General features: G+C 42.2%; 1 protein-coding gene across 1 annotated transcript in view; it reads right to left on the reverse strand.

Annotated features, from left to right (window-relative positions):
• Window positions 1-5,042: 5,042 nt before the first annotated feature.
• MDM1 (Mdm1 nuclear protein) overlaps window positions 5,043-27,351 on the reverse strand; it is a 32,303-nt gene continuing 9,994 nt past the window's right edge. Inside the window, exons 7-15 of the mRNA XM_024218279.2 lie at window positions 25,928-26,027; window positions 17,098-17,136; window positions 16,536-16,711; window positions 14,583-14,867; window positions 12,878-13,026; window positions 12,656-12,783; window positions 9,965-10,214; window positions 7,975-8,043; window positions 5,043-6,168 (exon numbers count right to left, since the gene is read on the reverse strand). Of these exons, the coding sequence (XP_024074047.2) occupies window positions 6,059-6,168; window positions 7,975-8,043; window positions 9,965-10,214; window positions 12,656-12,783; window positions 12,878-13,026; window positions 14,583-14,867; window positions 16,536-16,711; window positions 17,098-17,136; window positions 25,928-26,027 (1,306 nt within the window). The 3' untranslated portion in view covers window positions 5,043-6,058. The remainder of the gene's footprint in view (window positions 6,169-7,974; window positions 8,044-9,964; window positions 10,215-12,655; window positions 12,784-12,877; window positions 13,027-14,582; window positions 14,868-16,535; window positions 16,712-17,097; window positions 17,137-25,927; window positions 26,028-27,351) is intronic.

The following is a 27,351-nucleotide window of genomic DNA, read 5'->3' on the forward strand; positions in this document are numbered from 1 at the left end:
TCCCAGAGCCTGCACCCCAGACCCCCTCCCCCACCCAAACTCCCTCCCAGAGCCTTAGGCAGGTGGGGGGCAGAGTTGGGGGGGCAGGTTCTGGGCACCACCAAAATTTCTACAAACCTACCGCCCCTGCCTCTCCACCCCAAAGAGATGCCTGAAAGAAACTGGAACAAAGGACAGTAACAACCGGGGTGTGAGTGATAGCTGGACCCAAACTAGGAGGAAGTCTAGTCTGTAAAAGAAGCTTATTGGAACCTCTCTGAGGGTGAGATTTACCTGCATTTAGTTTCTTACTGTATTAGGCTTAGACTTGCATGTTTTATTTTATTTTGCTTGGTAACTTACTTTGTTCTGTCTGTTATTACTTGGAACCACTTAAATCCTACTTTTTATATTTAATAAAATCACTTTTTATTTATTAATTAACCCAGAGCAAGTATTAATACCTGGGGGAACAAACAGTTGTGCATCTCTATCAGTGTTAGAGGGCGAACAATTTGAGTTTACTCTGCATAAAGCTTGTACAGGGTAAACAGATTTATTTGGGGTTTGGATCCCATTGGGAACTGGGTATCTGGGTGTTGGAGACAGGAGCACTTCTTAAGCTGTTTTCAGTTAAGCCTGCAGCTTTTGGGGGACGTGGTTCAGACCTGGGTCTGTGTTTGCAGCAGGCTAGCGTATCTGGCACAACCAGGCAGGGTACTGAAGTCCGAAGCTGCCAGGGAAAACGGGCTTAGAGGTAGTCTCAGCGCATCAGGTGGCACTCCCAAGGGGGTTTCTGTGACCCAACCCAGTCACACACTTCTTGCAAGAAAAATTAGTCTGTTTGAATCAATAAAAAATGTCAGAACAATTTAAATCCCAATTAAGACTTTCCTTTATCAGTCATTTGTATCTGAGCAGTGGAATTATTTTGTTCCAATCTAACTCTGCTAAAACTTGGCTAACAAACTTAACAGCAAAGCTTCCGTTTACTTCAGTGGATGAAGGCGTGGACTCTTTGCCTATACTTTCACACTCTACAAACAGCTGAGATACTAGAATGTCAAGCATGAAGCAGAAATCTGGGGACTTATGTAACTCAAACAATTTGACATCAAGCAACCCAGTTCACTGTGCCTATTTTCAAAGGAGGCTATGTTACCAAAACACTTTTCAAGTAGCTTAGTTTCCTGGATAGCATGGATAGCATTACAGAATTACAGCTCCAACTGAAGGGGTGGATGGAACCAGTTAACACTTTTCCTACCCAGCATGCCTACCTATCTGCCAGGAAGCGGTAACTTCAAAGCCATGCTTAGAAGATAATGTGGGAGGGAGATCTGTTAATAACTGAGTAATCCAGTGACTGGCAAGTAGTTTGGTTTTCTCAATCATCCACCTTCTTCCAACTATAATACAAACGTAGTGGCTAGGCAGCAGCAACTTAATTATAGGCAGAGTACTGGGTAGTCTATGGCTATGAACTTTACCCCAGAATTTACTTGCTGCTTCAGAACTATGCTTTAGAATCTAAATTTTCATGTTTTCAAAAATTTCTAGCTCAGATGGTTATGATACTCTTTAAGCTTGGAAAAGTTAACTAATGCAGTGTGACAGCCTGAATTAACAGCTCCACTGCAATTACCCTATTCATCTCACTGAGGCATTAAATCTGAAAATGACAAAATGTCAACACTAAGGGCTGATCTACAGTAGAAAGTAAGGTTGACCCAGCTACATGGCTCAGGGGTGTGAAAACTGAGAGCTGTAGTAAGCCAAATTAAGCCCTGTGTATAAGAATTCTTCCATCGACCTAGCTACCACCTCTCAGGGAGGTGGATTTACTATAGTGACAGAAGTCTGTCATGTAGTGTCTACAGTGAAGCAGTACAGCACACACTGAGAACCTAGGTGCAGATTAATAAACCGAATAATATAAAAATAACAATAAGCTGCTGATTATTTTGAGTAAACTCCTAGGAGCAGGGAGCATGCCTTCTCTTGGGGCTGCTACTGGCAACAAAATTTTTTAATCTTTAATTCAGTAAAAATAAGTTTGTTTTCCTTTCAAACTTGCCTCAATATCCAGCCTGCTTCAAAACGGGAGGGGCCTTGCTTAACAATGACTTTGGGAGTTAACTGAAGGAAAAAACCTGCATTGCTAATGTGGTATCTGAACAGTACTACTGAATGAAAATGTGCACTGAGCTTTCTGTGGCTGCCTTGAAAAGCCTAAGAAAATTATCTCCCAAAAGTTTTAAAGTTGGCCAAAAAAACAACTTGTGGAAAATTCTGACATTCATTTTGTCTAAATTTTCCATGGAAATCTGATGTTTATTTTCCCAGTGGCAATTTAACAATTGAAAAATTTTGGCCAAAAGTATAAACATTTTGATTTGGAGATGCTGCCACAGTACCTCACAAGAGTTCTAGCCTCTTCCATAGGCTGGGCCTGACTCCATCTCCCATGAAACACCACGATCTCCCCTTTTGGAGAGAGGAGGCAGTGCATCATGGGAGTCCTTGGCCATGGTGCATCCATCATGGGCCACTACAGTCCAGATAGGAAACTCAGGCCAAAGATTAACATAAATGAGGCCACCGAACTACAACTCCCATAAGTAGGGCACTACCAAATTCACGGCTGTGAAAAACACGTCACCGACTGCGAAATCTGGTCTCCTCCATGAAATCTGGTCTTTTGTGTGCCATACAGATTTCACAGGGGGAGACCAGCGTTTCTCAAACTGGGGGTCCTGATCCAAAAAAGGGTTGCAGGGGGGTCACGATATTGCCACCCTTACTTCTGTGCTGCCTTCAGAGCTGGGTGGCCAGAGAGCAGCGGCTGCTGGCCAGGTGCCTACTCTGAAGGCAGCAGCACAGAACTAAGGGTGGCAATACCAAACCATGCCACCCTTACTGCTGCACTGTTGCTGGTGACGGCGCTGCCTTCAGAGCTGGGCGGTTGGAGAGCGGCGGCTGCTGACTGGGAGCCCAGCTCTGAAAGCAGGGCCGCTGCCAGCAACAGCGCAGAAGTAAGGGTGGCAATACTGCAACCTCCCTACAATAACCTTGCGACCCCCACCCCATGATGTTATTTGATAAAATATGACCAGGTAGATCATTGTTGCTACCACTGTTATATAATTGCAACAAATCTTTTACAGAGGTTGTCAAGTAAGGTGTCGATGGAAAGGTTATGATTTGCTGAATAGGATTATGCTATCTATACACATGTATCATTTTTGTATCTGATGGTATGAATATTAACTATGTACCTGTATTTCAAATTATTGCTCCTGCGGTAACCCGCACGTGGTATTTAGCCTGCACATCTTGGATAGACTATTCAAGTTAAATGGCTCATCAAGGAACACTTAACTCACAATGGACCATGGAAGACGCCTATCTACACTTAGTGGACTTTCCTGTGATGGCCTCTGCTATGACAAAGCAAAATCATGCATGGACATGTGACTTGCCCATGTGACTCCAAACACCATCTTGTTACCTGTAATTTTCCACAGTGAGAACAATAGGATTCCCTTCACTTGACAGAAGCTATAAAAGGCCCAGCTCCATTTTGCCTCTTTCCTGCCCAAACCTCTGGACTATGAACTTATACGATTGGGGGCATTCTAACCAAGGGACTGAGGGCCTTCCAATGATTTGGAAGCAACCAGAGACTTAACAAGCCAGCAGTTTATTCCATCACTGCTACAAGCCTGAACCAAGAACTTTCGTAATTATTGTGTATTTGATTCCTTTAACCAATTTTAACTCGCACCTTTCTTTCTTTTTATAAATAAACCTTTAAATTTTAAATACTATAGGATTGGCAACGGCGTGATTATTGGGTAAGATCTGAGTTATATATTGACCTGGGTGCATGGCTGGTCCTTTGGGATCAAAAGAACCTTTTGTTTGATGAAATTGGTTTTAAATAACCACTCATCATGAAGTCTTGTGTCTAGGTGTTGAATCCAGGACTGGAATACCTAAGGAGGCTGCATTTCTGACTTTTTGTTAGGCAGTGTGGTAAGACAGAAGTTTACTTTTGTTGCTGGTTTGGTACGTCTCATGGAAGAATAACCACCAGTAGTGGGGTGTGTCTGCCCTTTTCCCCAGCAGCTTGTCCTAAGTTGCGACCCACAGAAGCATGGTGACACACCCCACAACCCCATTTTGGGTCAGGACCCCTACAGTTACAACACCGTGAAATTTCAGATTTAAATATCTGAAATAATGAAATGTATGATTTTTTTTAAATCCTGTGACTGTGAAATTAACCAAAATGAACTGAGAATTTAATAGGGCCCTATCCATAAGGTATCGCAGCACTATTTCCAAATACGTATTTCTGATTCCAGCCATTCCATTTTGGCAGAAAATGGACAGATTGGGTGGAAAACTTTTTTTTTTTTTTTTTTTTTTTACAAAAAATTGCTTCATCAAAACCCGTTTTCTATCAAAAACACTCTTGAAAATTTTCAACCAACCCTATTTTAAATGGCATCTAGCCCTCTTGAAATGGGCATGAAGAGCTTGATAGGAAAGGGTAAACATTTCTAAAGGAACTCTTTCAGCTGAGGAAACTTTTTTTTTTTTAAAGACAACCTCCCCTTCTGGGGTTAACAGTTGTATAAAAGTTTCTTACATCTTGTTTATAGTGGTAGGAGCTCATTCCTGATACCAATATAGAGCAGCAAACTGGTTTGTAAGGGCCCAGTTCAGAGAGAGCCTCGGTCTTTCAACTTGGACTATGGTCTTTGGTTCTGGATCAAGTTAATCAGGATTCCAAATGTCAACTTGTCTATAGTGCATGAGTAACTGAGTTTTTATAAAGAGCAGTTCTGGATTCTTCCAGGGCAGCAGCTTGTCCTCCAGAAGGTCACAGAGATTGTCTGAACAGCTGCCTCTGTCTGTTGGAAGAGACAGGTTCACTGAGACTGACTCTTAATGGCCTTCTGGAAGGCAAGCAACTGCCCATGTTGGGCATAATAAGCTGAATGGAAACAAGGCAAACTTGATTTTTTTTTATTATTTTTAAATGTATACAAAATTCAAATTCTTCATTGTACAAATATATTTAAAAACAGCAAACATTAACTTCATTTTTTTTAAATGGCTAAGCAATTATTTTCACCTACTTCATGTAACTTGCTTTTGTCAATTAAAAAGAAAAAAATAGGCCATCAGCACAAATCACAATCAATTTTAGCTGTGACCATCATTACAGTAGTTCACTCACCCAGAAACAGACAACTAGAAGAGGAGTATGAGAGGGTAATTAAATACCTGTGTTTGAAATGAAGGTTTACCCCATAGTATCTAAAACCAACATTAGAAGCTGGTCTTGAGAACAGTACAGCCATCCATATGGATACTCCAGACATGCCAAACAGTGATCCCATACAGTAAGCTGTCAAAGTCTTCTAGGCAAGAAACAAGTGTGTGGGTTTTTTTTAATTGTTTGTTTTTAACTAGAACAATCCTGGAGTCCTAACCAAAACCTCAACACTTGCTGCATATATCACATCACATTTGTTGAAATATTAAATGTGGGGTTTTGGGTAGTAAGGTCAGATACTGCTAAATGACTTCGTGACAACACAGTCCTGTACATATTCAGAATTCATACAGGATTATGAACAAACACCTAACATAGTTACTATGTTATGAGTCTCCTAACTCAGCCATGCTTGAAATCAAATGTCTGAGGTACAGTATTAGGTGAATGATGGTATCATCCCAGAATACTGTTCTTGGTGTACTATATTCTTGTAGTAAAACATCTTTAGAAATTATATACACGTTGTATAAAAATAATTACTGTCAATTTCAAGAGATGCCATAACTGAAAGATTAAAAGCAGGCTATTGTAAAATAGTAGATACTGTCTACCCACAGCTCCCATCTCTTTCAACAGAAGTGTCAAATGCTTGACATCGCATAGGGTCAGGCCATCTTACCAGTATATGAAAGGCCAAAAATACAAAATTTCCCAAAAATCAAAAGTACACAACTGTGCAATAAAAATACATCATTGTACAAAACAGTGACTCCCTGGTGGAACACACTACGACTTGCCCCAAAAATTCTCTTTCCTCTTCTGAGCTCGTTCCAGAATCTGAGATGCTAGTGAGCTAGAGGCTGCAGAGCGAGCAGAGATCTGGGACAATCTGTCATCTGTGAGTGCATGCAACAAGAAAAACAAATCTATAACTAAATCCACAGATCAGACATAAATTTTAAACAATTAAGACAGCTGTGGCTGACTTCTCAAATGCAAAAGATTGTATACCACTTATGACAATGGATGCTACAAAATCAAATACAAACAAACTTCTAAGTTATTGTTAGCTTTGTTGTTGCTGGGGAAGCTAATTAGAAAGCTACAAGGATGCTGACTGGGATTTTTAAATTAGGTGCTCAATTCTCAATGAAATGCAGTGGGAGTCAGGCAGTGAGGTCTCCTTTGAAAACTGGTGCCATTGTACCCAATCTTTACAGCATAAAATGATCCTCCAGTAGTACAGAATTGGCATAGTAACTCCTTTGCTTTTTCCCCTTCCCCAGCATATTTGGTGTGGTTTTGGTTCGTGTGTTCTAGTAATCCCTGGGTGCTGTATTGGCAGCTAGTGTAAATTAGAGCTGTCCTCAAGCTGCTCTCAGTTACTCCAGGGGACCAGCTGCTGCACAGCTAGTCTAGAACTGGGAGCACAAGAGGAGCTTAAAGCTCCTTCGTACCCCCCCTACCCTGGCCTTGAGATGCATTGTGTGCTCCTTGGTTGTAGCTGAGGATCAGGGCAATTCTTTTTATTTTAGTCACCGCAGCTGGCTGGAAAGTGTGTGGGCAGCGATTATTGCTCAGCAAAGCATCTATATGTCTACATAAAGCATGTGAAATTCAACGGTACTCTGCAGCATCCCACAACCTCACCACACATTTTAGATAACAGCGCTGTACCAGACTGCATCTTTGTTACTAAAAACGAGTGACGAAGCATGAGCTGTCATAAACAGACTCGACTGTGCCCAAATACAGGTATTTTGAGTGTATAAATTTGTTACGCACACAAATGGATTGAAAGCCCAACCATATACTTATATACACAGCTACAATTAGCAGTTTGCTCATAAAGGGGATTTTTTTGTATGTGCAACTTAGGAATCTATTTAAGAATGTTTGGACCAAAGGCTTTCAAAGATTTAAGGCAAGTTTCAGAAATGGTACTAAATGTTAAACAATCTGATTTAAACTCACAGAAAACACAGCACATTGTAGGGTATAATGTCAAGTTCTGTTTGATTTCTGAAAAGTCACAGTACTATTTATTCTCCTTGTCTGGAAAATTGACAAGACTGTTACTGATAGTGACCATCTTGTTAGAGCAGTGACAAAATCTGTAATGATACTATGGATGTACAGCAGTGCATCAGGTCAGAGTGGCAGTCTCCTGGCACAGACACTCAATTTTGAAAGCTCCGTTGGAGAATACATAGAGCCTGTATTCAAATTCTCATGAGAAAAGGATATTCAATAAGATTACAAATACTTCTATATCCTATCTAGTTGGATTAAAAATACCAGAGCACCCTCAGGCATAGTCCTTTTGCACTTTGCTTGTAGTCGAGGCTTAAAGCAGAAAGGCTTGTGAAAATGTGGGGGGTGGAGAGGGTAGTTAAATCTGAGTTTGGAACAAATACTTATATTAGCCATACTGAACCACCGCTATGATCTGTTTCATTTTTAACGACATTTCAAGGTTTATTTATAGGGTTTGTACTTAGCTTTTCAGATTACTGGGCAGAGAAAAATATTTGGATTTCTTTTGATGATATGATGGTCTGGGTATGCATAAAGGTTTTACTGGCCTACGTATGGGATTGCTGCATTATGTCCTATATACATCCATCTCCCATTGGGGTGCAGACAAAGTCAGAATTCATCCATATGATACATACTATTTAATACTTCAGAATGAAAAATACCTTCATCGTTATAGTTTCTTTCTTGCAGCGGTAACTGGAAATGGCTTAACTTTGGACTCGCAATGTTCCCTATAAGAAAAGGCCACAGGTGTTATTTTTATACCATTAAAAAGAGCTGTTTTTGCATCAGAAGTCTATATGGGTTGACACTTCATGTCAAAAACTACTTAGAACATTACTTCCAAAAATGTAACTAGCAATTAGGATACTGCATACTTACTAATTACAGGACTGAGACGCCCTTACTTATCCCCATTATAACAACTCCCATTGTAATAAGTTTCTTATAACAGTAGCCTGAAAATGGTGCTGAGATGAGGATGGAATAAGTGTATTGCACTGTATTCTTTTCAAGGCAGCATCTTTGGAGGCTGTTACTGTAGTTACACAGTGAAGTAAGATCTAATGGTTTGCACTCAGGACTTGGAGGTAGGATATGACCCTAGTTCTAATCCCAGCTTTAACAGTGACTTTTCTCTGGATTTAGGCAACTCACTGAACCTGTTTACCACTTGCTCCATTGTAAAGTGGAACTATTACCTTACTTTATCCATCTCTGAAGATGCAAGGACTTGTGTGCTTTCAAGAGCAGGATCTTAAACATGTGGTTAACGTTTTGTGGAACTGGGACTTAAGCATATAAATTTCACTTTGACAGCTAAGCGATTGAGAGGTTTTGTTATTTATCACATAGATGCCACCACAGTATGGTTACTATTGTCGTTTAAAACTCCTCTGAGCCACTCTGGCCCAAATTGCTCCTCTAATGAAGAGTTCACAGAGTATGTGTACACTGCATTGTAAACCTGGGTCTCTGGGACCCAGGCTTATGGACTCGGTGTTTACAATCCTGTGCTTGAGTGACCACACTGTATTGTAAGCCTGGACCTAGGTCTCTCAGCTGTCCTAACACATCCATACTGCGGTATGCAGACCTTCCGACTCTGGTCTTTGGCTTCAACTGCATCCACACTGCAACATGACAAGAATTGGACCCAAGTCACAGCAGGCACTGGGGCTCTGACCCACCCTACTAGCAGGGCCTTAGGACCTGGGTCCTGAGTACTTGCTGACCTAACTCAGACACATTTGTGTGAGGATGGAAGGGTGGCTTGGGCTCAAACGTGAGTTAGAGCAGGGACTTACTGTGCAGTGTAGACACAGCCGCAGGGACCAGGAAATGGTGCTGAGATTCCAACAGACCTTTTAAAGAGAGAAAAGGCTGGATTGTCCCCTTCTCTCCCACTCCACACACAAGGGTCCTCAAAAACCTACAGTTCTCTCAAAATCCACATAGATGTCTGGTGATCCTGTAGAGGCCAGGGCCATCCTCACAGATGGGACTATGATGACAGATTTTCGTCTGCCAGCAACTCTCTCCTGAACATCCCAGGCCTACAAAGGTGGGTGCTCCACAGCACATAAAAGGGCATGTAAACATCACAGCCTCAGCTTTTCAGCTGATTCCCCCTGGAAAGCTATAGTGAAAGGGGGAAATAAGTGTTCTACCACACCTAGCCTACTGTCCTTGCTCTTCTCCCTACACAGGGTGCACTGTAGAGTGGTATGATGTTGTTGTGGAGGTATCCAATTACTCATCTGTGTGAGTAACCCTACAGGGAAATGTACTAGGTTTTCCCCCTGCTGCCTACAGAAGAGAACAAAACTGTTCACACAGAACCAATTATTTGAGGTATCTAGTAATTCCTTACTAAAATCAAGAAAGCTCTATTAGACAGACAGATACTGGAACCTAAGCATAGAACAAAGGCCAGATCTCCCCATAGCAGTGTAACTCAAAGTATCTCATTTAGCTGGAGAATAGTACAGTTGTTCTAGCAAGATGAAACATGCTGGTAGAAAAGAGTTTCTCTGCAATAGGCAGTCATTCTTTGCTGAAGTTATAAAATTTTGGGCCCTGCATATTTGCAAGATAGCAATTACCACACAAACTCAGTGGATGGAAAAATCCTATTTAAAAAAAAACAACCATTATGCTGGAACTCTGGATCCCTGAGAGTCCCTTGAATGCGACAGCATGGACTCCAGTAGGGGGTAGTAGCACTTTTGACTGATTTCTGCACAGGAGCTGTAGTTGGATGTGCTGAAGTGGGAGAAGCTCTTTCATCAGAAGCATTGATAGTGGGCCACGAATCCTTCCTCAGAGGCAAAGGATCTAAAGTTTTCAATCCAGCAGCTGGGGAGGCAAGTAGTGATACAGCTTCTGCTTCCCCTTCGAACTGAAATACCATAGAAAAGACTACTATTAGTTTATACACAAAATTGCAAATTTGTTTGAGTTATATCAAACATCAAGTACATAGGCATATGCAGCTGGTACGTGTTGGCTGTGTCTTGCTGGAGCTTCCAGGCCAGGCAAGTGACTTAAGGCATTGGGACAATGTTAAGCAAAGCTCGCACTATGAGGGATAATCTAAACATGACCAAAAAAAGGCTTTACACATGTGTAAAAGCATTAGACTGCTTTCTCAATATAATCTGGCCCTGCACTATTAGGCCATGTGTGCATTCACATAGAATACCAGGTCAGATTCTTTCCTTTGGAAAATAAATCACTTCCAAGCTTCCATGACCATCTCTAGGAGCAGAGAAAACATGGAGACAGTATAAACTAATGGACTGAGCAAAAGCCTGGTAGTTGGATTCCTGAATTTCTAATCCTACCTCTAACAACAACTTTGTGGTCACAACCTCTGTGTTTTGATTCCACATCTGCAAAATGGGACTATGAGATTAATATGGGGATTAATACTCAATTACCTCAGAGGAGCTTTGTGAAGGTTAATGTTTATGAATTGCTCAGTATTATTAACACTGAAGACCTATGTAGGACTTTGAAAAGTGGGCTGACTCTTTTATAACAATAAAACAACATTAACTTAGTCACAAAACCCCTAAAGGATTTAAAACTCTACTAAAAGATGTTTAGAATACTTGGGAAGCTAGGAACATTGCTACAGTGACAGGATCCTAGGGAGACAGGATGCAATAATATTTGTGGCACTGTTAAAATACCAACTATTAGATACTGAGGAAAATCCTGAATAAAGGGAACAACCAATATTTTATTTCCATGAGGGGAAACAGTGAAGGATATAAAGATAGAAGGAATCATGATTATGAATAAATTTTAGTGGGCAGCCAAATAGGAAAGCGGAAGACATAGGATAGTTACAGCTGACTTGTCATTTCAGACCTGAGGCTTATTACCCAGGGCAAAAGTTGAACTCTGAATTAAAAAAAAAAAAAAAAAATCAATTAGTGTTCCTGCTTCTACTATATATTTTACCACATTGGGAGAAATCTGCAGTGAAATCCTATACATATTTAGAAATTGAGACCACACACCTGTTTGTGAAGTGATGCAACTAAGGACTGTGAAGATTTTTGGAACACAAGGAGCTCAATCTATTTAGCTTAAGGAGAAAGCTAAGGGTGAATTTATCAGAATTTATAAGTACTTACATGGGGAACAAAAATATAATGGGTTCTAGAACACAGAAGTATAACAAAATCCAATTGTTAGAAATTGAAGCTAGATTAACTCAGATTGGAAATAAAATGTACATTTTTAACAGTGAGGATAATTAGCCTTTGGAAAAATTTGCCAAGTGTTGTAGTGGATTCTCCATCACTGGCAGTTTTTAAATCAAGATTGGATGTTTCTCTAAAAGATATGCTCTAGTTCAAATGGGAATTAATTCAGGAAAACTCTGTGGCCTATTACGCAAGAGGCCAGACCAGATGATCACAGTGGTCCTTTCTGGCCTTAGAATCCATAAGCCATGAAGACCCGTGAAACTAAATACCGTCTTAGTATCTTTTTGACCCCTATGCTAGGATGTACAGAGAAATCAAATCTGAAGTAAAATGAAGCAGAAAATTCCAAAAACAATGGAAAGGGAGAATGACCCCAATGTGGTATACTTCCCTACCCAACCCATGGAGTTTGGAGCTCTGCATGACTTCAGGAATGAGCTGGGATATGGGTAGCAGGGAAGACAGCTGCTCTTGGCAGCAGGCTTTCCTCTGGACTCCGCAGACTTCAGAGCAGAAATATATATGGGAGATAATGCAGCATTCCCTCCCATAGTCCTTCAGTTTCCATTGCTTAACAAAAATATATAACTATCAGCATAGGCGCCGACTCCGTGGGTGCTCCGGGGCTGGAGCACCCACGGGGAAAAATTAGTGGGTGCACTGGCAGCCCCCCCATCCCACCTCCTCCTCCTCCCCCGAGTGCACTGCATCCCCACTCCTCCTACCTCCCAGCACTTCCCACCCGGCCGCCACTAAACAGCTGTTTGGCAGCGTTAGGATGCTCCGGGAGGGAGAGGGAGGAGCAGAAACGTAGTGCGCTCAGGGGAGGAGGCGCTGAAGAGGCAGGGCTGGGACGGGGATTTGGGGAAGGAGTTGGAATAGGGGCAGGAACTTTGGGGAAGAGGTTAGAATGGGGGTGGGGGGTCAAGCACCCACGGGGAAGTGGGGAAGTAGGTGTCTATGGCTATCAGCCTCTCCATCACAGATAACATTGAAAATTTTAGACTGGAACATCCCAATCCTTAAACAAACTAAAAACAATTATTCAAATTGACATAAAAAGAATATCCTATCTATATTTTTCTACACTGCATATTGACAATTGCTTGCTTTGTCTCACCCCTCTGGATTTTCTTTCTCCTGAGGCTTGTTTGGATGAAGTTTCTAAGTGCGTTTCTAAAGACTTTTTCTTTCTCTGCTGTGGGGATGAAGACTTCATTTTAGATGGTGACACTAAAACTGCACCTCCTAGAGTAACAGAAGATAAAATATTTTGTTACATTAAAAACTTTTAATAAATTAATTCCCTCAAAATGTTGCTTTTCATTTTAAATATTTTTACCGACAGCTGGCGTGGTAAGATCATGATGAGTTCTTTGGGCTCCACCAAGTGTTTTCAACTTTGGAGTAGAAAGCCTGCCACGTTTTCCTGATGATACTGAAGAAGAATCTGACCTATCTGCTGAAGGTTTCAGTAGTGAGGCATTTTCTCTGAAAAAATGAGGAAGGATGGTCTAGTGGTTAGGGCTCTGGCCTCGGTCCCTGTTCTACCACAGACTTCCTGTGTGACCTTGGGCATGTCACTTAGTCTCTCTTTCCCCAGTCTGTAGAATGAGATAACAGCACCTCTTTACCTCACATGGGTGTTGTGAGGATAAGTATATTAAAGACACAGATGCTCAGATACTAGACTTGCATCTGAAGAAGTGAGGTTCTTACCCACGAAAGCTTATGCTCCCAATACTTCTGTTAGTCTTAAAGGTGCCACAGGACCCTCTGTTGCTTTTTACAGATTCAGACTAACACGGCTACCCCTCTGATACATTGATGGAGGGTCATAAAAGTATTTTCTAAGATAGAAAATATGATTGAATATCATGTGTTACCAACAGAGTTTGTAAAACATGCATGGTAAAAGACCTAGAACTCAATTGTAATTAGAGGAAACATGGGCAAGCCAACTGCCAAACACTGTACTCAGAAATAAGTCCTCGATATTTCTAAATATCTTCCTACTTTTTTTCCTACACCCAGGCATTGTCAGAACTCCAAGGTTGCCAATGCATTCCCTCCCTCTCTCCTGTATCAGGAAACCACACCCAGGGAGATCTGGACACAGCTTCCTGCAAAGCCCATCAACACTGTTCAAATTTGCTGAAAAAGTCAAAGGGTATGTCTATACAGCAGCTAGGAGGGTGCTTCCCAGTGCACGTAGATAGACACACTAACTCTGCTCAAGCTAGCAAGCTAAAAACAGCAGTGTGGATGCAGCGGCATGGGCAGTGGATTGGGTTAGCCACCTGAGTACAGTCCTGCCTGATCCTCTGGGTACATACTCTGGCTGCCAGCCCATGCTGCCACCAGTGCTGCCATGCCACCCTGCTATTCTTAGTGCGCTAGCTCAGGCGGAGCTAGTGCATGTCTGTCTTCCCACACTGGGAGGCACTCTTCCATCTGCAGTGTAGACATACTCTTAAGCACTATATTATGCAGTCCGTTCAACAGTGACAGATCAGACTATCCTTTCAGTCCCACCAATCCTTCAAAATTGAGTCTGAAGCAGAAGCCTAATTTTAATTTTCCACATGGCTACATGTTGTGCTATCACTTGCCTAGTCTGAGTGGCCTTCTATACAACTTTTAACATTTTAAATGTTATGCATTAGATTTACTCATATTAATCTAAATCGTATTTTGTGTTTAATTTCTACAAATTGCACTTTTTAAAAAAAAGTTTTGCATTACTAAAATCTAATTTTCTTTGACGGAAATCATTCGCTGAGCCAAATCTGTGAAGCAGCTCAGGGTCTATTTCTTCCTCCATTTTGCCCTTCACCTCTGAAGGGAATTGGTGTAAGAAACAAATCCTCTCTTCTTCTGAAATTTAAGACACTTGTTGCTAATTATTAGCATACAGGCTCTTGCCAAACTAGTGCCCTAGCTAATTACCTGTTAAGTGCACTAGCGTGTAAAGTTCAGTTTATTTTTAAATCACCCCATAAAGCATGGAAAAGTAAGAAGACAGACAATGAAATTTTAAAATGTACCCTTTTATTCTGTTGTCCACAGTAGGATTCTTATCATTTTCTTCCATTTTCTGAGCCTTTGCTGACTCCTGTTTATTTTCTTTTTCTTCATCTTCCTCTAATCCTGGTGGCTGATTTTCCACTTGTTCAGTACTGTCTTGTTCACCCCAAGCTAGACGTCTTCTGACTGGTACAGTGGAGGCATCTGACATGCCTAACTTCTCTGTATTGTTCTGTTGGGACTGTTCTATTGAGTCAGCTTGCTGCAGTATGTTTTTGCTTGCAGACATCTGTTTCTCAGGAGCTCTATAAAACAAAGCAAACAATGTTTCACTCACCAAATATTCACTTGTTTTTTTCCAATTTACTATCTATGTATGTGTTTCCATAAACTGCATACATCCAATTCAAGAACCTGTCAGAAATTAAGAGTTTAGTTATTAAAATGAATACAGATTAATCAGTCATTTTCAAAAAAGGAGCTTACAGTAGACTTCTAAGTTTAGCACCTACTTGATTTTCAGACGTGCTGAACACCTAGCAGACTTTCAGTCAATGGGAATTGTTTGATGCTGAACACTTCTGAAGATTAGGCTGGTGTTAAACAGACTTTAGAGCCTATCTTACAGCTCCATCTTTTGAAAATCTTGGTCTTTAAATTGTTCAAATAAGTCAGGCATTTGTGCATGCAAATGAGACTAGTGTACAAGAATCCATTTTGCACAAAAACAAACCAGCCAGTTTTGAAAATCTGGCCTGGTATTTGACATCAGACATTATGGTGTAATAAACACTCTTAAGTTTCATCTTGCTTTTATTATAGTTACAATTACACAAATAGATCAATTATTCTCCCTCCCCCCTAACCCCATGCCTCCAAGATACTTGCCTGGGAGAAAAAGGGTTGTATATATAGTATCCCATACAATGTTTTGAACAATCAGATTTAAGGTGAAGTGACCAAACTGCTTTTTTGGTTTAGGAATAATTAGCTATACAACATTATTAATAAAAAGCTCTAAAACTTATTAGCAAAAATGACACATTTAGTATCTGCTCCATCCATCTTTATGGCCTCCAAAGGGCAGAAGAAAAAAACATGAATACATAATTGCTTTTTCTTGATTTTAGAAACAGAAGTGCAGTGGGACTAGATCTGCTAATCACAAGCCTATTGATTTGTTTCTACAAAAACAGCAATACAAATGTATGTAGGCATGACAAAATTTACATAATGCAGGGTTGTGATGGAGTGGGAGTAGCCTAAGGCTAACTCACCACTCTGTAAACTTCCCTGCATGTGCTAATTTAGGAGATAATTAATTAAGGACTGGGTGATTAATCAGTTAACAAGAGAATTCAGTTCATCAGATTGGAATGGTTAAAAGGGAGTCAAGAAAAGAGGGGGAAAAGGAAGGGAAAGCAGCCCACGATCTCAGAGAGAGATCTCTCCCTCCACCCCCAGCTTGTACCTAGAGAGAAGGGTGAAGCTTGGGGCAAGTCTTAAGCTGCAGAGACACAACTGTACATGACAAACATAGATGCTGGGAGTAGGGATGCTGCCGCACCCCCTGGCTTGAAGTGGTTTCCATTATATACAGGGTTTACAGTTTGGTTCAATGGCTCTCAGCGTCCCCACTATACAAATTGTTCCAGCACCCCTGATGACAAATACAACACTGGTGAACCTAGACAGGAACGTGTGAGGACTGCTTGCCAAGTGAGATACAGGCTGCGGGGGAGCGTATCCTATCTTGTTCCTTCAGTAAGGAACCTTATTTGGGTTCTCAATACATTACAATAAAATTTTAGTAGAAAAGTATTGACTTTCCATCTGCTTTAAAAACATTTCTGCAAAGTCTAGTAAACATTAGGGATCTTAAAGTTGTGTTAAATCTCAATTTAATTTTTAAAAATTTTAGTTTTTAAAGCTACAATTTTACATTCCCTTCACATCCAGAATAAGCAACTTACCCAGCTAGATCTAGAGCTCTGATGGTGTTGCTAATGGTTTCTTCGGAACTGGAATTTGAGGACACGTCCCAAAGTCTGTTGTTATCTGAAAGAATCTGATTCAGATGATACCGAGAGAAGTGGGTTCCCTGTACTCGTTGCCTGTATGCCTCCGCTTTCTCTCGAAGTTCTTTCACCTGCATATACATATGTCACAGGTACATTTGTTTGATATTTTAAAATTCAGTTAAGTTATTGTGAAGTATTATTTGCACTAGCTAATGCTAATTACAGTAGAAAGGCATGTTACACACAGTACAGGACAAGTCACAGCAAAAATACTGCAAGGTGCAATAAAAGCAACAAAACAAAAAGTTAAGCCAAAATAGCAAATGTATTTATTTAGAAAGCATGTGTTTGAGCAGTCAAGCTAATGCATAGTTGCCGATCACTTATTCAATAAACATGAAAAAATTATGCAGCATCTATGAACAAGTTTAGTGCTGGATTCTATTTCTTCATCAATGTTCAGAAATCATGTAATTGTTCCAAGCATTAAAACAAGAACTTAGGTGCAACCAACCTCCATATACCACATGTAATTTAGGATGTTTTGAGAATCCTAGGGGGAGGAATACAGAAACAGTCTTAGTATTTCTTTTCTACGACATCACGTTAACATAACTACTGCATGAACCATTGTAAAACTAACTGTAGTGCTATGCTGCCTCCTAGAGATTAGGTACAAAAATATTGTAATCTGTTATATTTTAGCAATATTTTGCATTTCTTGCAGTGATGCATTTAAGCATCTGAGCCTAACAGATCACTTTTAAATCTGTACCTTCTGAATACTTCAAGGTGGATGTTTAAGTCAATGGACCTTCTCATATGTATAAAGTTAAGCACGTGCAAATGTGTTTGCAGGATGAAGACCTTGGACTGTGAGTTCTGTGACACTGCAATAGTCACTTGCTATACGTTTGTACAGAGCCTAGCAGAATGGGGAACTGATTTTGCATGGGGCCTCTAGATCAGGGGTCTCCAACACGCGACTCGTGGGCCGCACGCGGAGCTCTTCCCTGCGGCCCGCCAAGCTCCCCGTGCGCCCTCCCCCCCGCCCCGAGTTATTTTACATGGCAGCTAAGCTCCCTGCTTGCTGCTCCCCAATGTTTGGGGCCGGGTCTCTCCCCCGGCCCTGCCTGCCACCCCACGTGTCTCCCCCGAGTGTCCCCCAGGCTCACTTGCTGCCCTTCACTGCCCCGGAGCCTGCAGTTCATGCTGACTCCGCTCCGCTCTGCCGGCTTCTGGCATCACCTGCTGTCGCAGGCTCCTAGTGCCCCCCTCCACTATGGCCAGGGCAGGCTGCCCTTCCCCTTCCCTTCTGCCCTAGTTCTGAGCCTCTCCAATGCACCGAGCCTCTCCAATGCCCCAAACCCCTCATCCCCAGCCCCACAGCCCTCACCCCTGCACCCCCTCCTATCCCCAAACTCCATCCCAGAGCCTGCACACCCTACCCCCTGCCCCAGCCCGGAGCCTGCACCCAGCACCTAAACTCCATCCCAGAACCTGCACCCCAGACCCCCTCCCCCACCCAAACTCCTTCCTAGAGCCTTAGGCAAGTGGGGGTGGAGTTTGAGGGAGGGCAGGTTCTGGGCACCACCAAAATTTCTACAAACCTGCCACCCCTGGAAGCGGCAGAGCAGGGGTGGAGTGGTGGTGCAGCCCAGTGCAGTGGGGGGGCTTTAACAGAAGTAAATCTAACTAAGTGCGTGTTTTGTCCTTTGAGTGAGGTGCATTACTGTTGGTGGAGCTTAGCACTTTCCAGGAGGGAGGGGGGAGGAGCAGGGAGCAGCGCGCTCAGGGGAGGAGATGAAGAAGAGACGGGGTAGGGCCTCATGGAAGGGGTGGAGTGGGGGCAGCGAGGGGTGGGGTGTCAGTGATGCGGCCCTTGGCCAATGCACTAGTCTTCATGTGGCCCTCGTGGTCATTTGTGTTTGAGATCCCTGCTCTAGATGCTACTATAATATCAATATTAATAGCTACAGCATCCATGCTAAGACACCAGTCACTGTAACATCTAGGCATGAGATGGAAAACATACATTTTAAGAACAGTAAGAAATTACTTTTGGTCTTAAAATATAAACATTTTAAACCCCTTAGTTTTAGTCATTATAATGCCATAATTTTATTGCTAAAAATATTTTCACAAAATTAAGAAATTAGATTGTGAGAGCTCCCGCATCACACATACACACCCCCATCTTGCCCTCCACCCAAATGTTGTTTGCTAATAAAAAAATCTTGCTCATATTTTTATATTCTTAAGAATTAAACAAGGTCCCTCAGCAGCAATATTACTGCTATACTGATACTGGCTCATGAAAAAGGTTAATGGAAATGCAGCAGGATAATATAATGGCTGAGAGCAGGCATGCTTTTGTATTAAATCTCAACTAGTTTCTTTTATTTACCCTTCATTCATATATTAGATTTCTCTGTTTATCTGCTGGAAGAATTATACTAAGGAGCCAAATTCTGCCTTCTGTTGTACCCATGTAATCACAGTGAAGTCAACTGCATAGAGGAGTGAAAATTCACTGGGGTTGCATTGATGTAACTGCAGACTTTGGCTCACTGGGCCTCTCAGTTTAAAAAAACCCAAACTATTCTTTGAGAATTTGTCACTTAAGACTACAGCATGCTTGATAATACAATGAAATTTGTAAGATTATTCAGTTTAAACAGAGGGATGAAAATTAATGATAGTTGATAGGCTGAACTATAACAGGCGGAATATAAATTCAGAGCAATAGGACTCTGCAGGGGGAGGAAAGGCATACTGAGAATGCTCTGCCTCCAGTGAATTGTGAAGTACAAAGAACAACCAAGCTTTTTCAATGACCCAGGAGGTAGCATTATCCCAGCAGGACACAGACCCTAGACAGTCCTACTGTGATTATGAATTACCTCACATTAATTTTTTAAAGGGATAATTCAAAGTGATTTCTATTCTACTGCTGAAAAATAACCCTTACTAATACATATTAGAGCAGTTTCCTGGAAGCAATCATTATAGCTAAAGCTATACTGAGATTTTCGTTATAACCCTTGTTTTTGCATGCTTTAGAACCTCTCTTTTGGAGCTGAAATTGTTTGTGTGGTCTCAGCTCATAGGGGAATGCTTTTGCAAAATTAGAGAACAGCTTCAGGTGTTTAAGTTACTAAAGAGTGAAAAAAGTTTTGTCTATGGGGGTGAAGGGTGTGATGATGTATGACCCCCAACTGACGTGTGTGCTGGCAAGGACCCCCTAATATAGATACAGTTACAGTAACTCCTCGCTTAATGTTGTAGTTATGTTCCTGAAAAATGCGACTTTAAGCGAAATGATGTTAAGCGAATCCAATTTCCCCATAAGAATTAATGTAAATGGGGGGGGGGTTAGGTTCCAGGGAAAAAATTTTCACCAGACAAAAGACTATATTATATATTTATACACACACACACACACAGAGTATAAGTTTTAAACAAACAATTTAATACTGTACACAGCAATGATGATTGTGAAGTTTGGTTGAGGTGGTGAAGTCAGAGGGTGGGATATTTCCCAGGGAATGCCTTACTGCTAAATGATGAACTAGAACTCGGCTGAGCCCTCAAGGGTTAACACATTGTTGTTAATGTAGCCTCACACTCTACAAGGCAGCACAAATGGAAGGAGGGGAGACAGCATGGCAGACAGAGACAGGGACATACACCCTGTGTGAGAAAGAGATGCACATTGTCCCTTTAAGTACATTGACTCCACTCTAAGGAGATTGCCTTTTTAAGTAGATCAGCAAGTTGAGACAGCAGCTCCTGCCAGCACACTTCCTCCATCCTGAGCCCTATCCTGTCCCCCCCATTGTATGGAAATGTGGTTAGGAGCAGGGGGGAGGGGGACACCCTGATATTAGCCACCCTGTTCCCCCACACAGCAAGCAGGAGGCTCCCGGGAGCAGCTCCAAGGCAGAGGGCAGGAGCAGCACATGGCAGTGGGGGGAGGAACAGCTGAACTGCCAGCAATTGATATCCTGCTGGCCGGCTGCCGCACAGGGAACTTAGGGGAACTGGGAGCTAATAGAGGGGCTACCAGTCCACTCTGGTTCCAAGCCCCCACCAGCTAGCTCCAACGGGCTGCTCTTCCTGCAAGCCGTGGACAAAGCAGGTGGCTGCCAAATGACATTATAAGGGAGCATTGCACAACTTTAAACGAGCATGATCCCTAATTGATCAGCATCGTAACAACGAAACAACGTTAACCGGGACGACTTTAAGTGAGGAGTTACTGTACACCAGCAAAACTGCTCTTTTGCTCAGGAGATGCTTGAATAAGCTATGTGGCCAACTGACAATATCCTGAATAAATCTTATGGAATTAAGAAACTTTTTTGAATTAGGTTAAACCTTCTTGAATTAGGGTTAGTACCTTTGGGGTATACTGTATTAAATATGCAATTGTGTATGTGTTATTGTGGCACCATATGTTCCTTCACTAGTTGGAAGGGGGATGCTAATGTACTTCCTCCATTATCAGCCCTTTGAGGCAACCCCTCTGGTAAGATGTACATATGCTAATTCAAACTGGATTCTCCAGAACAACAGACAAAGAAAGGGTTTTTGGATAAACACCCTGGTTTTAAACTGGCTCCTGTCCTTCTTCCTGATCTAGCAAATGGAGAGGACTCTTGGTCCATGGAGGGCCCTTATCCTTTGGGAAGAGTTGGAAAGACTGGATCTACTGAGGCCTCATAAATCTGAGGGCTTGTTCTGAGCTGAAGCTGTGATGAACTTGTAGCCACAAGCAATCCCCTTGGGTAAGGGGTTAAAGGACTGCTCCTTCCAGAATCCATGTTAGGGTATGTCTACACTTGCAGAGTTTTTGCACTGTAAATTTCACTGTTGATAGGGAACCGGTGAAAGTAAAGCGTTGGTTTGTGTACTCACTTAATTCCTCAAGCGTCAGAGAGCGTTTACATTAGCACAGGGGTGGGCAAACTTTTTGGGCCGAGGGCCACATCTGGGTGGGGAAATACTATGCAGGGCCGGGGCAGGGGTGCGGGAGGGAGTATGGAGCGTGGGAGGGGGGTGTGGTGTGCAGGAAGGGGCTCAGGGCAAGGGATTGGGGCATTGGAGAGGTGCGAGGTGTATGAGGGGGCTTAGGGAAGGGGGTTGGGGTGCAGGAGGGGTGTGGAGTGCAGGAGGGGGCTCAGAGCAGAGGGTTGGGGTGCAGGAGGGGTGCAGCGTGCGGCAGGGAGCTCAGGGCAGGGAGTTGGGGTGCAGGAGGGGTATGAGGTGCAGGCAGGGGGCTTAGGGCAGGGAGATGGGGGCGGGGTACAGGAGGGGTTGTGGCTCCGGGGTGGCAGTGGCGCGCACCGGGGCCAGGGCAGGCTCCCTGCACACCTGCCCTCTCCCCAGCCACACACCGCTCCAGGAAGCGCTGCGGCCCCTGGGGCAGAGGGCTCTACGTGCACTGCCCTTGCCGCGCCTCCAGGTACCTCCCCCAAAGCTCCCATTGGCCGGGGTTCCCCATTCCCAGCCCGTGGGAGCTGCGGGGGGCGGTGCCTGGAGGCAAGGGCAACGCATGGAGCCCTCTACCCCCCTGCTGCCCAGGGGCTGCAGGGACGTGGTGCCGGCAGCGCAGCAGGCCGTAGTTTGCCCACCCCTGCATTAGCAGCACTTCTATCCCCGATTTGAGCAGCGCTCTAGGGCAGCTATCCCACAGTGTAGTTCTCTCCAGTTTGACAATGGGTCTCGTGGGAAGGGGGGGGGGAGCATCCTGGGTCCCTGCACAGCCTCCTCTCCCCAAACACTGATAAACACCAGAAGCTCAGCCTTGCTCCAAGCAGAGGATCGTTTGCTCTGTGGAGCAGGCATTGTCACCTGGCAAGATAAGTGAGCACTTGCCAAGAAAACAGGAAGGGTAGTTTCAAAGTTCCAGGGACTTTACTTGGGGAGGGGTGGATGTCTGTTTACCTGGCATCAGAGCAGCAGAGCTGCTGGTCAGAATGGTCACCTAGGTACTGGGGGATATCCTCCGGAGGCTAAGAGCTGTGTAAACAGGAAGAATGTGTCTTCATTTGTACATCACCGCAAAAGCATCATAGGTTAAGAGCTATACATCTCTCGTGGAGGTGGCTTTCTTTTTGCAGTGAAACTTCTGAGCTCCCATGGTTTTTGTGCAAAAAAGGGACTTTTTCCGCTTTAAATGGCAAGTGTAGACATGCCCTCAGGGTGAACTTGGTAAACTTATTAGCATGCATGTAGGTTCTTTTATTTTTAATATATTTTCTCTGTAATGTTTTTTACCTTAAGAATAAAGTAGGCTTGCATAGGAAGTGCTGTGTGGTACCTTATAACTGAATTAACCATCTCTGAAGAGAAAGCAACCATGTGTCCTTGAGCAACTGTCTGTGCTGGGGATAATACAGTGAAGGCAGAGAACTGTGTACGCTGGAAATACCCCTGTCAGGAGGGAGAGAGATGCAGGTCTCCACCCAGAAAGGCAATAACTGGGGACCTGGAAGCCTGAGTGGGTGCCCTTGCTGCGGAAATACAGGTGCAGTTGCCATGACTATACCAGTAAAAATGCAGTTTTGTCACTATATTCTGCATCCGCTCTAGGAGCACATTGCCAGAACAGAATACTGATATAGCTATATTGGTAAAACCTTCAGAATGTAGATCTGACCAAAGGACTTGGAATGGGGATAGAACACTCAAGGAAATAAATACAGGCGTGACTGGCACAGTTTTGTTACACTTTTTAAATTGGAGGTAGAGGTAAAGAGGAATGGCAGGAATCACTAAGAATAAAAAGATTGGAAAATGAAGGAAGGGGAATTGGGACAGTCACAACTCATCACCTATCTAGCTACGATCATCAGCAAGCAATGTTTTGTAGATGTCAGAGCAGAGGCCAGTCTTAAGAAGAGATTTGATAGTGTTAAGACAGTAGTTATGTAGATCTTTTCATGGAACTTTTCCCCATGCATCCGGGATGGCATGGAGAAGGCAGGATGGTGGTTGAGGGGAGAAACTGATGGGGTGGGCATTAAAAGATAGCAGTGTTGGCAAAGTGACGGTGGTGGATGACAGTGTGATAAGTTACAAGATCAGCGAGGCAGAAGAGAGCTAAGTTGTGAAGGGCCAAAGCACATTTGTGTCACTGTTTTTTAGTGGCTTTTTGGGGGAAAGGGAGGGGGGCGATTGTTTTATTTATTTAACTGATCATAGCTTCACTTTTTCTTCCAGTTAAGGATTTATATTTGTCTCACTGTTTTGCAGAAACCTATTTCTCGAATGGTGGAATGCTTTTAAATTGAAAATGTATCTGAAATATTTTATTCAGTTCTATTTATTATTTGTCACATAGGGCCTTAACTCAAGAAAAACTAGTGGAGAAGCAAGGATCAGGTCCATAAGAGTTTTTAACTTGTTTTAAATTAGCTCCTCTAGGAGTTAATTTAGCCCTTCTTGTACCTTTTCTCCTGGAGCGTGGTAAATTCCTAGCTTTAACTTACTTTTCAGCCTTTACTACTTCAATTAAAAGGTATAGTTAAAATGACTGCAAGCCTCCCAAGTGAAACTATTTCAGAGAAAGAGTTATATTGTATTCGCATTTCATTGTGTGGGGATATTAGTCAGACACAGTAGCAGTAATAAGTGCCATATGGTTAAACCCCTCAAAGCAAGATGAGAACACCCCTCCCGGACAGCAGTGTTGGAACACTTTTTCTAGTGGGGGTGCTGAAAGCCATTGAACCAAACTGTAAACTGTGTATATGATGGAAACCACTTCAAGCCAGGGGGTGCTGCTGCACCCCTGCTCTAAAAGCTATATACTGCTCTATGTCTACATGCAGAGCTAGTCTGATATGCTCACAGGTGAAGTGTAAATCAGAATCTGAATGGCAGAGCCCAGTCAAGGAAGATGAAAGGGAAAGTTAAACAACTTTTGAAGTATACATTATAAAAATATATTGTCATAAATAAAAGAGAATCTGGTGGAGAGAAGAGTGTGCGCGTGTGTGTATATAAATATGAGATTAGTAAAATACAGACATTCCATTTTAGTTAATAGTATTTTAGTATTAAAAGGTCCTAGTTTTTTCAGCCATCCAACCCAAATCCTTTAGTTAGTATGCTCGTAGGGAAAAAATCCCACCAGTTTTGTTTTGAATACTTCATCATGGAACCTCTTCATTCCCATGCGACTTCCAACTAGCTTTCTCTGTGACTCCCCATAAACAAAAAATCTTCCTGGGAATGCCAGTCTCAACTGGAAACACAGATCTATTGTCCTAGAGTGTGGGAATTTGCTCATTTCTCTTACTCTCTAATGAAAGGCCACACACGTTTACCTCCTACAACTCTCCACCTGACCCCAATAAGGATCACTATTGCCTGATAAGGCACAAAGTAGTTAGTTCTCCATTAACAGCATCTTCATCCGTGACTTTGATATGTACTGCATGACTAGACTAAAAAGTAGTAGGAAAAAAGATTCTAGCAGATAAACATTTTATTTTCTTGTCCTCACCCACCCCATACCAGTTTGGGTTATCTCGCAGCCACACGCTGTCTCAAACTCCCTCCTTGGAGTTTTGAGTGTTACCTCCACAATATCGCAAATCCTACAGGCATGGGAAGTCGTCATCTGACAAAATGGTATTTCACTTTAAAAGCAAAAGGTTTCCATAACACTTGCAATCAGAGTGTGCTCAATAACTTAGAAATTCCTAAAATTTTAATTGTACTAAGCTGAGGTTTAATGCATACCAAAAGTAAAAAATACTGTTTGTTTTTAGTCCTCTTAGGTCCTCATGAGTTTGGTTTCACAGTAATTATTATAAGGTTCAGTTGTTCTAAAATTTTACAATGACACATCTCAACAAACTACAAAATTAGTTCCCTATACAATACTATATACACATTTAGGCAAAATGTATCTTTATCTCAAAGCAAAGTAAACTTGCTTAGTATAGCAAGTGAAGCAAGGAGTGGGAATACAATTCCTTTTCACTCCCTCTGCATTAGTTTCTCTGGACAATGAATCTGCAAAAACTCAGAACGAGAGGCCTTTCCCACAGGCCATGTCAATTACATTTCCATTCTGGTTTGGTCATAGCTAGTTGGAACCTACCTTCTCAGCATGTCCTAGACAGAAAGGTCCCACTGTGGAGTCACAATGTCTTCCCCATGGACCATACAAGGATATTGCGAGGATTTGATAGAATGGAATACCTTGGGGTTGGTCCCTCTACAAAGGGGGTGAATCCTGAATTCCCTCAATGGGAGATGAGGACCCTCAGCACCTTGCTCACTGGGGCCCTAAAAGAATGCTTAGAAAATTTTATATGGATACTCACTTGATCTGGTATGTTTCTCCTGATACGCGACCAAGCTCCATCTTTGTATAAATATTGAGCTGGGGACAAAAATTTTGATCTATATTCAGTGTTCACCTTCCTAGAACATTAAGAGGAGGGGGGGAAAAACAGTAAAAGTTTATTTTTTTTATCATCTATGAGACTGTTTAAAAACAAATTTCATAATTACATAAATATAATTATAAGTGCTCTTGCACGGTAAAAGCTGCATGACAATTAAAGATGAATTCCAAAGCCAAAACTTTGAAAAATGTGTGCCTCAAGTTAGGCTCAATCATATTTAGGCACCTAAAAAAGTAATGGGATTTTCAAAAGTGCTCAGCACTTACTAAAATTAATTAGTTTTCACACACTTCCCCTCTTGCGAAATATACATACATATAAGCACATACAGAAATTAGCTCTGTCTACTTAAAAAAGTGCTGAGCACTTCAATCATCCTCTTTTAATCTTGGCCCAAAATACAACTAACTTCATTTTCAGCACAAACTTGAAATAACCCTTTTATCCAACACCTCTTCAGGAATACAGACTATAAAAGGCAGAAGTTTAAAAGTAAAATTAACCCAGTATATATTAATATGGAGGAAAAATTCATAGTTGACATCTCTCCTAACTTTTGGCCAAATTGAGTCCTGTTTTCCCTTCCCTGAAATTGACACAACTTGCTCCCTTATGTTCTACTTATGATGGTGTGATTGAACCAGTTCATGAGGCAACACTGCAGTGCATCTACACTAGTCATTCCGTTTCAGGAGTATATATTGCAAAGCATCGACACATATCAGATGCAGATTCTTTCTGTGAGTATTTGCATCTGTTCACAATTTCGGTTTGCTCTAGTAACTGCTTTGAATGTTTCTGTCCTGTACAAATAGCCACCGTAGGATAACAGCAGATACCATGACAGAGGATCACCAGCCTTCCCTCAAAAGCCACTGACAAAGTGACTCTGAGCCTGAAGGCCAAAACACTGATGACCACAGAATTAAGAAGCTTAATCTCATTTTATTTTCATTTATTTTTCCATGAATAAATGCATCTGTTGCCTTTGTGTTTTTTCTTGGTTTGTAGCAAAACAAACTTATCTTCCAAGGTCAAGAGACAGGAGTGGTCCAGGCCTGGACAGAAGACACTGAGCCACCCCCATCCCAGTAAAACCTTAAAAAAGACAAGTGGGTGAAGGAGCACATTGGGGAAGCACATGGATTTACTAGAGAATGAAGGTGGTAGGGGTGGATTGTACATTTTTGATTAATGTCCATTTTCTGGGGTTTTCTTTCTCCTTTTCAGATCTCAGAAGCATAGGACCTGCTGCTTTAAAAAAAAACAAAAAAAGGGTATGGACTGCCAAGGCAATCCTGGCAATGTAAGTAATGCTGAGAGGCGGAAGATGTATGCAA

The sequence above is a fragment of the Terrapene carolina genome, unplaced genomic scaffold (assembly GCF_002925995.2).
Source record: "Terrapene carolina triunguis isolate 2854851 unplaced genomic scaffold, T_m_triunguis-2.0 Scaffold68, whole genome shotgun sequence".
NCBI classification, from domain to species: domain Eukaryota; kingdom Metazoa; phylum Chordata; order Testudines; family Emydidae; genus Terrapene; species Terrapene triunguis.